Genomic DNA, 15,177 nt, shown 5'->3' on the forward strand with positions numbered 1-15,177 from the left:
CACGCGTGTCTCCCAGCCTCTCTCACTTCCAGGGTCCGTTCCGGCCGGTGGCCTCTCGCTCCGCTTGCGATGGCGTGCTCCGCCCTCCAGCTTCCTCCGGGTCTTAGCGCGCCTTCCCTTCAGTCCATCTCCCGGCTCCGTGCTCCCGCAGCTAGGGCAGACTTCCCCTGCCAACCGCCCCTCCCCGCGCGACAGGGGGCGTGGCTTCTTATCCTTGGCTCGTAATTGGCTGAAGCCCAGTCGCTCCCCTTCCGCGCCCCCTTCGACGGGGTGAGAGGTCAGCGGAGAAGCAGTCTGCAGGGACGACAATGGCGGGGCTCTGGGTAGGGGTAGTATCGCTGGTAGCTGCCGGACGGCGTGGGCGGCGGCCGCCGCAGCAGCTGATACGGAGCGCGGCGCTGTGGACCCTGAAGGTGAGGAGCGACGGGGCTCCTTCGGGCCTGGACTTCGCTGGGCTTCCAGCCTTTACTGCCCCTGGGTGGCCGATACCCGGAGAGTGCTGGCTCGATTCCGTTGCCCCGGCGGTTCCCGGGCTACACCCCCGTGCCTTCTCTCCAGTCACCGCGGCCCGAGGCGCTCTCGTCCTCCCTCCTGGCGTTCGCGCTAGAGCAGGCGAAGGAGGCTCGTTGCAGCCGTTCTTCCCGGGGATCTTGGAAGGCAGAGGGGCCTAAGGAGGCAGGCAGTCGTGTGTTCTCACTCTCTCCGGCCACAGAGCAGTAATGTACCTGCATTGCCCTTGGTCCGATTCCAGTGCCTTGCGGTACTTGCTTCTTTATCTTTCCAGGTTGTGTTTTTAAGAGTCCCTATAGTTTCCTTTTTGAAGGGACACTGAATTGCTGTTCAAGTAGAGTTAGGGTTGTGAGTTTATCTTAACTTTTAAAGTATTAAACGGTACCAGGATTGGTAATAGATTTTACGTTTGACTTGAAACCGTATTTTAATTGTATGACTCTATAGTATACTGTGTATGAAATGCATCCTGTGAATTTATTTTTCTGTTCTATGTAGTGGTTAACCGGATTTTTGTGCTGTTATAAACACATTTCATCACTGTTATGTATTCCCTAGGGTGTCATGGTGGCAGCTTGACTTACAGGTTGGAGTGTTTGTGTGTGCCTCTTAACTCTTTTTCCCTTCAACATTGAGTGTCTTGTTATTTGGGCATGGACTACCTCATTCAATTTAATAATAGGGTTTAACCCACTTGAACGATTCTTTAAAATGAAGGTCCCCTGAAAACCAGCTGGTTCAGTGTGCTTGTTGAACTTTCTTTTTTAAAACAAAAAAAATTTTTAATTGCCACATAGTAACTTGATTTATTGTCATTGAAATTTAGAAATGGAAGACACTTGAGAGATAATCTGCCTCATCCTATTCCTTGTAAAGAGTTGGGAACTGAGGCCCGGGTGGGCAGTGTGAGAGCGAGAGCTGATCATGGGAATGGAAGTAAGCTGGCACCTTTATTTGCTTTGTGTCAACTTCAGAATGCTCACTCTCACTGTTCTTTGTGCTGCCATACAGTTTATTGTTTAATACTTATTGTTCTGTAATCTTTTCATCTGTTGGCCCTGTGCATTGCATTTGTTAAGACTTGTGTATTTACATAGAAAGCAGTATGGTATGGTGGAAAGGTGTGGGCTTTGGAATCATACACATGAGGTTTTATATATTGGATAGGTCACTTTGTTGGGTCTCATTTTCTTCCTTTTAGCTATTTTTTTTTCCCCAACAAATCTTTACTGAATACCTTCTGTGTTCTCGCTCCAGGGGATGAATATGGTTTCTGCTTTCTTAGAAACTTTACTAGGAAGAGATAGGTAAGTGTAAAATGCTGTTAGGGTCCTAGTACTACAAGAAAATTAAATAGAGGGATTTAACCAAGTCAAAAGGATTTTGGGCTCTATGTCCTAGATACTGTTCTGGTGCTTTACTTAAGTTAATTTATTCTATCCTCACAACAGTCATATAATCCCTATTTACAGAAGAGGAAAGCAAGTCACAAAGATTTATGTGACTTGCTTAAAGCTGTAGGAGCTAGTAAATGGCAGACCTAGGAATTAGAACTCCAGAACCTGTGCGCTTAATCATACTATGCTACCAACAGTAAGGAAGTATTTATCTTTGGAAGTGAAAATTGAGACAAGTTTTGAAGGATAAGGTGAACTTTTCTAGCAAAGAGAGAAGACTGAGTGTTCTGTGTGAGAGAGCAGTGTGTGCAAAGGTCCTGTGGCTGGAGGGAATAACAAGTTAGAAGAACTGATAAGAGCCTACTGAGGCTCTGGTGCAGAGACTGAATGGTACTGGAAAGGTAGGCAGCAGTCAGATGATGCTGGGCCTTAAAGATCATGTTATGAGGTTTGGTGTTTGTCTTAGAGCAGTGGGCAGTGGGAAGTCATTGATGTTGGAGGTGGGAGGGATGACATTGACATTGGTTTCTTCCTTTTAATGTATCAGCAGAGACTGCATCTTGTCTGTGTTCTTAGCAGAACGTTTGACACAATAGGTGCTACATTTGTAACAATAGAGTTGCCTTATGTTTGTGCCTGCAAAGAATTCCTCCTTGAGGTGGAATTAGGAGCATCTCTGAAGTTCACTGTCACTCTATGGGAACTTGAGCTGCTGCTTGGCTTCTTTCCGTGCTTCCCTTCTATGAACTTGAAATGTGCTCCACTGAGTCTGTTTGAAGCTGAACCTTTTGAAGATTTTAACCCCTCCCATCCCTCTCTCCAACTCTGCAAACCTTTTGGTTGGAAAGCAGGTAGCTAACTCTAGACTCTAGTCTAGAGAATTCTGACCAGTCTTTTAGCTAATTAACAGAGTTTGTTTATTTTTAGGGTATCTGTAGAGTTCACTTTTAAGTCTTTATTTGTTTTGTATATCAGCTTTTTAAACACATTCTGTTTCAATACCTGTTTTTTTCTTCTGCCTGCATGTTTTCAGTGGCTCTAGGATGTTGGTTTTATGGTAATTGCTGCAGTTTTTATTGAACTTTATATACCTTATATGGTTTTCATATATTATCTTTTATCCATGTTGCAACTAGGTCAAAAATCCCAATTTTGCATGAGAGGAAACAAAGCTCAAAGCAGTTAAGTAACTGCTTAAGGACACAATTGACTAAGGTAGAATTTGAACCTTAAATAAAATGATTCCAAAGCTTTGCTTTTCTAATTACAAATTGTCTCTCATTTGGTCTCATTGTATGGTGCATTCATGAAGTTTGAATGCTTACATTCTATGTTCCTTAAAATCTGTGATTTTCTTTTTAAATCAGTAAGCATGGGAAAGAATATTTAAGCTTATCTGAATCCTTTAGAATTGCCTGGAGGTTAATCTTTTCAACATGCTGATACATTTTTGACAAATCATTTGTGAAAAAAATCTTCTCAGTTTATTATAGAAACCAGTTGATGGTATAATAAAATGTTTACAGACTTTTAGTATTTATACATCTACCTTTTGGATTTCATTCTGTTCTTATGAGGTTCAGAACAGAGGTAATAACTGCTACAGCTCTTTTCTAAATAAGGGGGAAAGATGGTGACATTTTTTGATCAAGAGAGTGAAAAAAAAGGAGTTGTTTAAATTATTCCAAAATTTTCAAAATGTAAGTGGGAGAATCGGGATGAAAAAGGAAATTTGGGAAGGAAATTTTTTTTTTTTTTGGATAGAAATATAGTGTTTCATGTTAAATATCTGGAGTTAGAGGCCTATAAGAGTCATGTTGGGGTTCTGGGAAGACAGAGGAGAATCAACGGCCAGTTTTTGAGTCAGGAACCTGAGGCAAAAATCAGAGTATGTGAACACTGAAGGTTACAGTGAGTTAATATTTAATTGAATAAATACTCCATCTTATATCCCTAAATTAGGACTTAGAAGAAGAAGAGACTATAGGATTTAGAGAAACGGTTTGAGAGGAGCCAATATAGTGTAGTGTGTTACCCAAACCTGGAGAAGAACTTTCAAGAAGTAGTTAACATTGATTGGTTCATTTGTCTAGAGATCTAGCTATCTCTCAATAAGTGTTGGGAGCATCTTCTAAGTTCTAGGCACTATGGCGTGTACAGAAGGAGCCCAAAGAAATTAAAACATTTTCCATCCTCATGTCCCAGGTGCAGAGAGGTTCAGGAATAAAAATAAAGATTGATGAAAGAATTTAAGACCTTTGGTCTTTAATGAGAATAATTTCAATAGCATGGTGAAATGTCATATTTAGAAATATTGTGTTTGTTTTGAAGATACTCTCCAATAGTTGAAGCAAAAATATACTTTTTTGAAAGAAAAGTATTGCATGATTTAAAAAAATTGGATTCTTTATTTTGAGTGCCTGTTGACATTTTAATTTTAAAAAGGACCATAAACTATGATGAAATCAGCATAATCAGATCAAAATAAAAGTTAATTTCAAAAATGTTGGAAGATACAGACGTTTAATTTCATTCAGGAAAATTAATACAGCATCCATGTAACATATTCTCTTTGGTATTCATTACTCAGGGAACCATTGGTTTCCTAGGGCTGTTGTATGAATGACCATAAACCTGGTGGCTTAAAACAAGAGGAATTCATTTTCTCACAGTTCTGGGGTCTAGGAGTCTGATATCAAGGTGTGGCAGGGTCACGTTCCCTCTGAAACCTCTAGGGGAGGATCCTTCCTTGCCTCTTTGAGCTTCTGGTGGCTCCAGGTGTTTTTGGCTTATGGCCACATCACTCCAGGCTCAGCCTCTGTCTTCACATGGCTGGTCTTCTCCTCCTCTCTGTGTGTCTTCCTCTCTTCTTCTTTTATAAGGACACTTGTCATTGGACTTAGGACCATGACAGGATCCAGGATGATCTCACCTCGAGATCCTTAACTTTGTCATATTTGCAAAGACCCTTTTTCATAGGTTCCAGAACATGGACACATTATTTTGGTGGCCACTGGTCAATCCACCTATACCTACTATGTGCCAGAGAGTATTTAGAGCTGGAGATATAATATTGAATGTTTCTGTCCCCATCATGGTTATATTTGAATATAGAGGAGACTGAAGCTGGGCGCAGTGGCTCACGCCTGTAATCCTAGCACTCTGGGAGGCCGAGGCGGGCAGATTGTTTGAGCTCAGGAGTTCGAGACCAGCCTGAGCAAGAGCAAGACCCCGTCTCTACTAAAAATAGAAAGAAATTATATAGACAGCTAAAATATATATAGAAAAATTAGCCTGTAGTCTACATTCCTGTAGACTACATGCCTATAGTCCCAGCTACTCGGGAGGCTGAGGCAGGAGGATTGCTTGAGCCCAGGAGTTTGAGGTTGCTGTGAGCTAGGCTGACGCCATGGCACTCTAGCCCAGGCAACAGAGTGAGACTCTGTCTAAAAAAAAAAAAAAAAAAAAAAAAAAAATAGAGGAGACTGAGAGTGTTCACATAAATAGAGAAGTTCAGAGTGGTAAGTGCTCTGTAAGGAAAAAATTAGGATAATGGGATAGAGAGTGGTAGTGGTGCTGCGGGTAGGGGATGTTACCTACGGATAACAGGGGAGACATTTCTGAGCATATGTCATTTGAACAGAAAACCAAGAGAGCCCACTATGTGCTGATTTAGAGGACTGGCACTCCAGACCAAGGACTGCCAAGGCAAAAGCTCTGAGGTGGGATTGCATTTGACATAATCAAGGGATGTGCCTGTCTGGTTGGAATGAACTGACTGAGGGGGGTGCTAGGAGATGAGATGGGGGAGGTGGGCAGAACAGAGTCATCTAGGGGCTTGTATTTGGAATTTATCTAAGAACAGGAGTCCATTTGGGCAGGATTTTAAGCAAATTGGATTTACAGTTTGGACGACGATTATGGCTACTGTGTGGAGAATCTTAGTAGGGGTGGGAGTGGGCTGTGTCAGGCAGCAGGAGTGGAAGCAGAGAGCCCAGCAGGAGGCTATCGTGGAAGACTGAGCCAGAGCTGATGGTAACTTGTGCTAGGTGGCAGTGCTGGAGTTGGTGAGAACTGGTCAGTTGGGGTATACTTTGGAGCTAAAGCCAGTAGTACTTGCTGTTGGGTTAGAAGGGAGATATAGGCACACCTCATTTAGTGCTTTGCACTTTATTGTGCCTCACAGATATGGCATTTTTTCACAAATTGAAGTTTCATGGCAACCTTCAAACAAGTCTGTCAGTGACATTTTTCCAACAACATGTGCTCATTTTGTGTCTGTCACATTTTGGTAATTCTTGCAGTATTTCAAACTTTTTTTTTTTTTTTTTGTTTTGTTTTGTTTTTGTTTTTGAGACAGAGTCTCACTCTGTTGCCCAGGCTAGAGTGAGTGCCGTGGCGTCAGCCTAGCTCACAGCAACCTCAAACTCCTGAGCTCAAGCGATCCTCCTGTCTCAGCCTCCCGAGTAGCTGGGACTACAGGCATGCGCCACTATGCCCGGCTAATTTTTTCTATATATATTTTTAGCTGTCCATATAATTTCTTTCTATTTTTAGTAGAGGTGGGGTCTCACTCTTGCTCAGGCTGATCTCGAACTCCTGAGCTCAAAGGATCCGCCCACCTCGGCCTCCCAGAGTGCTAGGATTACAGGCGTGAGCCACCGCGCCCGGCCAGTATTTCAAACTTTTTCCTTTATTGTATCCATTAGGTTGATCTGTGATCTCTGATATTAATTGAATAATTGCTTTTGAATAATCAAATTAACAATTCAAATTGTTAATTTGCATATTGTAATTGTTTTGGGGCACCATGAACCTTGCTCTTAATGGATAAATGTTGTGTGTGTTCTGACTGCTTCACCTACTAGCCATTCCTCCATCTCTCTCCCACTCCTCAGGCATCCCTATTCCCTGAGACACAACAGTATGGAAATTAGGCTAATTAACAACCCTACAGTCCAAGTGAAGGGAAGATTCTCACATCTCTTACTTTAAATCAAAAGCTGGAAATGATGAAGCTTACTGAGGAAGGCATGTTGAAAGGTGAGAAAGGCTGAAAGCTGGGCCTCTTGTGCCAAACAGTTAGCCAAGTTGTGAATGCAAAGGAAAAGTCCTTGAAGGAAATTAAAAGTGCTATTCCAGTGAACACATGAATGATAAGAAAGTCAAACAGCCTCATTGCTGGTATGGAGAAAGTTTGAGTGGTCTGGATAGAAGATCAAACCAGCCACAGCCAAATCCAGAGCAAGGCCCTAACTCTCTTCAATTCTGTGAAGGCTAAGAGAGGTGAGTAGGCTGCAGAAAAAAAGTTTGACGCTAGCAGAGGTTGGTTCATGAGGTTTAAGAAGCCATCTCTACAACATCAAAGGGCAAGGGAAGTAGCAAGTGCTAATGTAGAAGCTGCAGCAAGTTATCCAGAAGATTTGAAGGTGGCTACACTAAACAAGCAGATTTTGAATGGAGATAAAACAGCTTTCTGTTGGAAGAAGATGCCATTTAAGCCTTTTATAACTAGAGAGAAGTCAATGCCCGGCATTAAAGCTTCAAAGGACAGCTAGGCATGCTGGTGTCCTCCTGTAATCCCAGCTACTTGGGAGGCTGAGTTGGGAGGATCTCTTGAGCCCAGGAGTTCAAATTTAGCCTGGACAGCATAGCAAGACCCTCATGCCTAATGAAAAAAAAATTTCAGAAGACAGGCTGATCAAAATGCTGTCAAACAGCATCACGTGCCTGAAAGGAAGTTGATGCAGCAAACTTCATTATTGTCTTGTTTTTTAGAAATTGTCACAGCCACCCCAACCTTTAGCAACCACCACCCTGATCAGTCAGCAGCCATCAGTATGGATGTCAGTGACCCTCCACCAGCAAGATTATGACTTGCTGAAGGCTCGTTAGCATTTTTTTTAGCAATAATGAATTATTTAATTAAGGTATATACTTTTTATTTTTATTTTTTTATTTTTTTTGATACAGAGTCTCACTCTGTTGCCCAGGCTAAAGTGCTGTGGCGTCAGCCTAGCTCACAGCAACCTCAAACTCCTGGGCTCAAGCAATCCTCCTGCCTCAGCCTCCCGAGTAGCTGGGACCATAGGCATGCGCCACCATGCCTGGCTAATTTTTTCTGTATATATTTTTAGTTGTTCATATAATTTCTTTCTATTTTTAGTACAGACGGGGTCTCACTCTTGCTCAGGCTGGTCTGGAACTCCTGAGCTCAAAAGATCCGCCCGCCTCGGCCTCCCAGAGTGCTAGGATTACAGGCGTGAGCCACCAGGCCCGGCCTATACTTTTTTTTAGACATAATACCAGTGCGTACTTAATAGACTACAGGATAGTGTAAACATAACTTTTATATGCACTAGGAAAACAAAAAATTCCTGTGATTTTTTTTTTTTTTTGGTGATATTTGCTTTCTTGCAGTGGTCTGGAACTGAGCCTGAAATATCTCCAAGGTAGCCATGTATAAGGAAGGGAGGAATCCAGAATGACTCTTGAAAGGTAGACAGAAAAGGTCACATATTATATGATTCCATTTATATGAAATCTCCAGAATAGGCTGAGCCATAGAGATGGAAAGTAGATCAGTGTTTGCCCAGGGGCTGGGAGGAGAGGAGATGGGAGTGACTGAACAGTTAAGGGGTTTCTTTTTGGAGTGATGAAAAATGTTCTAGAATCCGTAGTGGTAATGGTTCCATGCCTTGTGAACATACTAAAAACCACTGAGTTGTACACTTTAAAAGGTTAAATTTTATTGTATGTGAATTACATCTCCTATCCAAGTACTAAGTAGCAGGCCTGACCCCGCTTAGCTTCTGAGATCAGTGGGGATTGGATGCATTCAATGGCTACAATGGCTGTAGATGATTGTATGTGAGTTACATCTCAAGTTGACTACCTAGCTCCTAGGTATGGTAGTGCTGTGGTCCCCAACCCCTGGGCTGCTGACCGGTAGTGGTCCATGGCCTGTTCAGAATGGGGCCACAGACAGGAGGTGAGCTGTGGGTGAGCAAGCAAAGCTTCATCTGTATTTTTACAGCCTCTCCCCATCACTCACATCACCTCATAACCTCCGTCTCCTATCAGATCATCGGGGCATGAGATTCTCATAGGAGCATGAACCCTACTGTAAACTGTGTGTGTGAGGGATCTAGGCTGTGGGCTCCTTGTGAGAATCTAATGCCCCGATGATCTGAGGTGGAGCTGAGGCGGTGATGCTAGCACTGGGGGGGTGGCTGCAAATACAGATTATCGTTAGCAGAGTGGTTTGACTGCACCATAAATGTGGAAAAATTGTCTTCCATGAAACTGGTCTCTAGTGCCAAAAAGGTTGGGGACAGCTGTGGTACTGTGGTAGAGCTGGGTAAGGCTGAGGCTGGGAGAAAGAGCAAGACAGTAGTTACCTTGAAACACATTATGGTTTTTACAGCTGGAGATTGGCTTTAGTCTTATCCCACCGGGAGGCTCTAGAGCAGTGGTTCTCAAAGTGTGGTGTTTAGCCAGTGGCAACAGAATCACCTGGGAACATGTTAGGAATGCAAATTCTCCAGACCTGCCCAGTCAGAAAATCTGGGGGTGGACCCAACAGCCTGTTTTAACAAGGCTTCCATGTGATTTTGATACACTGTAAAGTTTGAGAACTGCTGCTCTAGATCAGCACTGCCCCAAACAAATATAAGGTGAGCTGCAAATACAATTAAAATATTAAAATATTTAAAGGTGGCTAGTGGCTGCCATATTGGACAGTGCAGCTCTAGGGTACAGATTAAGTGACTGAACTGGTCCCACCCTTAAGTGAGGGGACTGGCCCTTTGGAAGCTGTGTCAGTCAGTCCTTGGCTATATGCTGGTAGGAGGTAGCCCTTAGGCTTGATGGAGAACACCTGGATAGCGGAGGCCCATGGTTGAGACAAGGGAGCAAGTGTGGACCATAAGTCATCAACACAGCAGCTGGGGAGGATCTGGGTGGGCACCAATAAATCTGCTACTGGTGGGCTGGGAAGAATGGCTTGGTTTCGGAGTCGTGGTGGGCTGCTGAAGAGGTAGAGTTAACATAGTTTCCCAGGGCTTGAGCTTAGTATGGAGGCAGGGCCCAGAGAATCTTGAGAGTTGGCCACCTCCCTCAGATATTAGATGTTCAGTTTAGCTTTTGGCAGACTGTGGAGATTGGGATGGTCTCTGAGGTTCTGAAGACCGAATAGTCAATGTCTGTTTGAAACAAAAGCTGCGCTTCCACGAAAAAGCTGGATTTAGCTAAGTGTCTTCGGAGAGGGCATGCCCGCAGAAGGTCACTGTGGGCCTGTTAAAATGCTGAAAAAATATTCAGCCGATGCCTCCAAGCTCTGTGTTATGAAACATGGAAGAGAGAACCTTCACCTGGAAATTTTAGAGATGAAGCAATAACTAATGTTTACTTTCACCTCAGTGAGATCATTTTATGGCTCCATTAACACAGTTTTGAACATAATTTCTTTAAAGCAGAATTCATTCTGATAATGAATTCACCTGCTACCAGAATTGTTTTATTCGCCTGAATGCCACTGTGGATATGTTAGAAACAATAGTAGTTTTGGTTTGGCTGTTTAAATTGTTCTTTAAGGTCATTGCTAGTGGATGTAGCAGTTTTGACTGCCATATAAGGCTGCATCTCGATAATAAAAGTAAATGCTATCTTATAAAACGATATTTGTTTCCCTGTTTGCAGTGGCTGGAAGGCATGCATCCAGTTTGTCTAAAAGCTGTACCATTTACCTTCCTTTTTTGGCTAACAGTTATTGTATGCTGACTGTAATATATATGTAAGACTGTGCTAGGGATTTTATACATTCTCATTTAATCTTTATAGCACCATTATGGCCTAGATAAATACTATTATTATGCCCAGTTTACAAAGGAGGAAATTTCCTATATACCTAACATTCGAAGCTGGTTCTCAATCAGCCTAGACCAGAACTCTTAATGACTACATTCTTCCTTAATGGTAACTCCCTAATGGTTCTGGTATAATTTTAAGAAAGAAGGGGACAGCTGAATACCTGAACATAGTTTTTCTGTAATATTTACATTTTTTTGGCACTTTACTGTTTATAAAGACTCATTTATCCTCTCTAGGAAAGCAGGGAGGTGTTGTCACCTACATTTTATAGATGGAAACTGGGGCCCAGAGAATTGATTTGCTCAATGCCTCTTAGCTACAAATCAGTGGAAGTAGGAGTTGACACAGGTATTGAGGTTCTGAAGGCCATGCCGCTGCCCATGTGCCTCACTGTTAGCTGGTGTTTCTTTCCTAAGTGTGGAAAATATAGGAAATTTGTTCCTGAGGAAGAGAACCAATGACTATATGTTACTGGGAAGTTATTTTGCACACCTTGACCCTTCTCCCTTTGGCTGTGATGGGCTAAGTAGTTTTTATAAATGGCGCTGATTAAAGTTTTTCCTCAAAACCTTTGTTGCTAGGAAGTATTTTAAAAGAATTTTGGACTAGTCATGTGTCCACTTGGTCATGTGCTTAACAAAAGCAACAAACCTTAAAATTCTGTGTAGGGGTTCAAATTAGCAACTTTGTACTTTCTTGTTTCCTGTATTTAGAAAAGAAACTTTATGTTGTAGCTTCACAAAAATTGTCAGAGTTTTGACCTGGATTCTTCATTTTTAGGTCTGCGAGGAGTGAATAGGAACAGAGCCTTTGTGGATCTGACTGTGGTTATAGAGTTCTGTTAGCTTGTACGATTCTAATTCTAGTTATTGGTTAACCAGGGGCATCAATTTTTTTTTTTTTTAAACTTTGGGCCACATTTACAAATTCACATGTGTACAAGCTGTACGGAACAGCAGATCATATCTTTTAGTAGACAATACGGGGTGTCCTGAAAGTTGCTATACATAGGGAAAATGGGAAATAATGAATATTTTGTAAATGAAGTTACATTTAGCTAGAATTTCCCATTTTCTCTATGTATGGCGACTTTTGGGACACTCTGTAGTGTTGGTGTGGGAGGTGCCACTGTTTTTATTAGCTCAAAGTAAGAAAGAAGTTAACAGATCTATGCTTAAATCTTATACCATTACAGCCTTGCCCTGTGACCTTTGAAAAATTTCCCATTCTCAGTTAATTGTTCTTTTGCCTTTTACTTGGTAAAGGCTTTATTTTATAAACTGTATCTTTAATATCTATTACCTTCACTTTTATAGGAGATTACATTTTATAATTGGGGGTTTGCTACTTTAAAAATATAATTATATAAATCTGTGGTCCACTTCACAACCTGTTGGGGACTAGGCTACAGAGCAGAGCTCTGCCGCTGGGCTCCCTGCCCGTCCGTTCGTGGAAAAACTGTCTTCTACGGTCCCTGGTTGCTGGTGCCAAAAAGGTTGAGGACTGCTGGTATAAATCTTTGAGTTCATTTTAAAACGTTGCTGTAAAAACATTTTGTTTCTTATTTGCATTGTTATCCTCTTAGAAAGTTTGAAGAGAATGAATTGCCTTTCACTGATTTTTTTTTTTCCCCCCTTCTCCATTTTTTTCATGTAGTTTTATCGGTGGCTACTGGGTAAATTGTTTGCTTAAACCTTGGCTGTAATTTTTATTAGTCCTTTTTCTTAATGTATTAAAGCATTAAGATATATTTTCTCCACAAACATTTTAATGAATTAGAAGTCAACTTGATTATTAGTATTATTACTTTTTCATATCAGCCAAACCACTGTTGTACCAGAAAATGTAAAATAAGAAATCATGCTCAACACATTAAGAAATAAACAATAACATTTTATTATTTTCTGATCACTGTTAAAATTAAAGGTCCTTGAGGCCAAGGCTCTTTCTTTTTTTTTTTTTTTGGAGACAGAGTCTCACTCTGTTGCTCGGGCTAGAGTGCTGTGGCATCATCAGCCTAGCTCACAGCAACCTCCGACTCCTGGGCTTAAGCAATCCTTCTGTCTCAGCCTCCCGAGTAGCTGGGACTACAGGCATGCGCCACCATTCCTGGCTACTTTTTCTATATATATTTTTAGCTGTCCATATAATTTCTTTCTATTTTTAGTAGAGACGGGGGTCTCGCTCTTGCTCAGGCTGTTCTCGAACTCCTGAGCTCAAACAATCCTCCCGCCTCTGCCTCCCAGAGTGCTAGGATTACAGGCGTGAGCCACCGCGCCTGGCTGAAGGCTCTTTCTTGTTTTGTGTTTTACAAAGTTCTGTGTGGTCTGTGACATTTCTGACCCAGCTCTATCATTCTGCGTGATCAGAAAGACCCTTCTTCAGATTTGTTTGGCCTATTGACGATTCCTGTTATACTTTTCTGGAGATTGCTTTCATGCCTTTGGTTTTTCTTGTGTGCCAAGGGAATGTGTCTGTAGTTATGATTTCCCTTTCATAATTATGGTGTATTGCTTATAATTATATATGGTGATTGGTAAAACATTTTAGCTAGAAATGAACCGGAATAAGTACCCTGAAAAAATATTTTTAAGCCCATTGAAGTATCTGTAGTTTATTTCACTTTTCTTTTGTTTTGTTTTGTAGCATGTTCCACACTATTCAAGACAGCACTTAATGGTGTCCCGTAGTCTTGGTTCAGTGGGATATGATCCTAATGAAAAAGTAAGTATTTAAAAAAATATTCTCAACCAGGTTATAATGGTTTTAGTTTTTTATCTTCACACTATGTTCAGTGGACAGATGAAGTTTTGTTCATGCTGGGCAATTATTGCTCCAGCATCATAGGTTTTATAGGTGTTCAATCTTTGTTCCTTTTTTTCATTGTGAACCACTACCTGAGTCTTTTTAAGTTTGTATTTGTATCTATACCAAAAATGGAATACATTTGCAACATGTTTCCCTTGTTTTCAGCAGAATACTAATACAACATTCTTTCTTAAAGACTGGGCAATTGAGAGATTTTGATTATTGAGTTTTTTTGTTTTTTTACTTAATATTTATGTGATTCATTTGAATTGAAGGCAATTATGCATATTGTAAATTTTGGTACAAGGGAATTCCAACTAAAATTTTGATATGATAATGTTTAAACCTTGTGATAGGAAAGATAAACGGACTACAAGAGGTGATTAGAAATAAAACATGGTTTAGTGGCAGTGAAGGCATCAAAGAGGGCAGGATAAGAGTTTTGGTTAAGAAAAGATTGTTCAAGGTGAATGTCATGAAAGTAGAAATGATATGAATGATATTTGGGAATGACATAACAGAGATATCTTCTGAATCATCTGCTGAAGTGCACAGAACTACTTTCCAGATTTCTTTTGAATCCGGAGGCTTGGAGGATCCGTCCAGTCCAATAGAAATACAGTGTGAAACACAACTGCAGGGCAAATGTAACTTTAAATTTTCTGATAGCCACATTAAAAAGTAAAAAGAGTCAGGTGAAGTTAATTTTAATAATATAATCTCAATATCTAAAATGTTATTTCCATATATATTCAGTATAAAAAATATTAATGGGACACTTTATAGTCCTTTTTTTTTTTGTACTAAGTTTTCTAAATTGGGGACATCTCAGTTTGCTTAGCCACATTTGTAGCCTCATATGGCTGGTGGCTATTGTATCGGACGGTGCAGAGCTGGATCAATTAGCTATGATACACTCCCTGTTATGAAAGCTGTAATTTTAAAATTTCATCATAGATGATATGCTTTGGGGTTCACGTGTATATGTTTGTGCACACGTGTTGCATTCCAATCTAGAGGTAATCAGCTATCCTAATTGGGAACACTCTAGGAGTGGCAAGCTAGCATTTATTGAAGAGGCTACATTTAAGTGGTTTAGCCATCTTTCTCCCTATAGACATTGGTAGCCTTCCTCATTAGTAAAATGGGCGTTAGAAATGAGCTATCACTGAGGAAATTAGAAGTATTCAAGATATGTGTTCTTGCCTATTTTAGAGAAATTCTCTGCCTTTTTATTAACAAAATATAACAATCTAGTTGGCCTTTTATTCTTTACCTTTAAAGATAATACCCAGGCTTGATCTCTAAATGAAATAGTCCTGTGTTCAGCCACTGTTCTAGTGGATTTTGGATGGCTTGAGTCAGACCATATGGTTAGCCAAATCAGATTATTGTTCCTTTGTCTCAGGTGAACCTTTCCAGTAGGCTATTGGAGGAAAGTACAGGAAGTTGGAACTTTACAGAACTTACAGGGCAGGTTTTCAGATTCTTTCAATGTCTGTTAATGTTTGTATGTGTGGCAGGGTTTGGTCAGGGACTTGCTTTTACTGTAACCTCATAGCGGAGTTACAGGAATAGCTAACTCACCTCC

The 15,177-nt window shown here is 41.0% G+C and overlaps 1 protein-coding gene across 11 annotated transcripts in view; it reads left to right on the forward strand.

Annotated features, from left to right (window-relative positions):
* Positions 1-280: 280 nt before the first annotated feature.
* The window catches only part of PCCA (propionyl-CoA carboxylase subunit alpha), a 360,250-nt gene continuing 345,353 nt past the window's right edge, over positions 281-15,177 (forward strand). For 8 of the 11 annotated variants that reach the window (XM_069467608.1, XM_069467606.1, XM_069467605.1 and 5 more), the window contains exons 1-2: positions 281-413; positions 13,425-13,502. In XM_069467608.1, the coding sequence (XP_069323709.1) occupies positions 309-413; positions 13,425-13,502 (183 nt within the window). In that variant the 5' untranslated portion in view covers positions 281-308. The remainder of the gene's footprint in view (positions 414-13,424; positions 13,503-15,177) is intronic. The other 3 variants (XM_069467610.1, XM_069467607.1, XM_069467611.1) reach the window with 1 other exon arrangement.

The sequence above is a fragment of the Eulemur rufifrons genome, chromosome 4 (assembly GCF_041146395.1).
Source record: "Eulemur rufifrons isolate Redbay chromosome 4, OSU_ERuf_1, whole genome shotgun sequence".
Classification (NCBI taxonomy): Eukaryota; Metazoa; Chordata; class Mammalia; order Primates; family Lemuridae; genus Eulemur; species Eulemur rufifrons.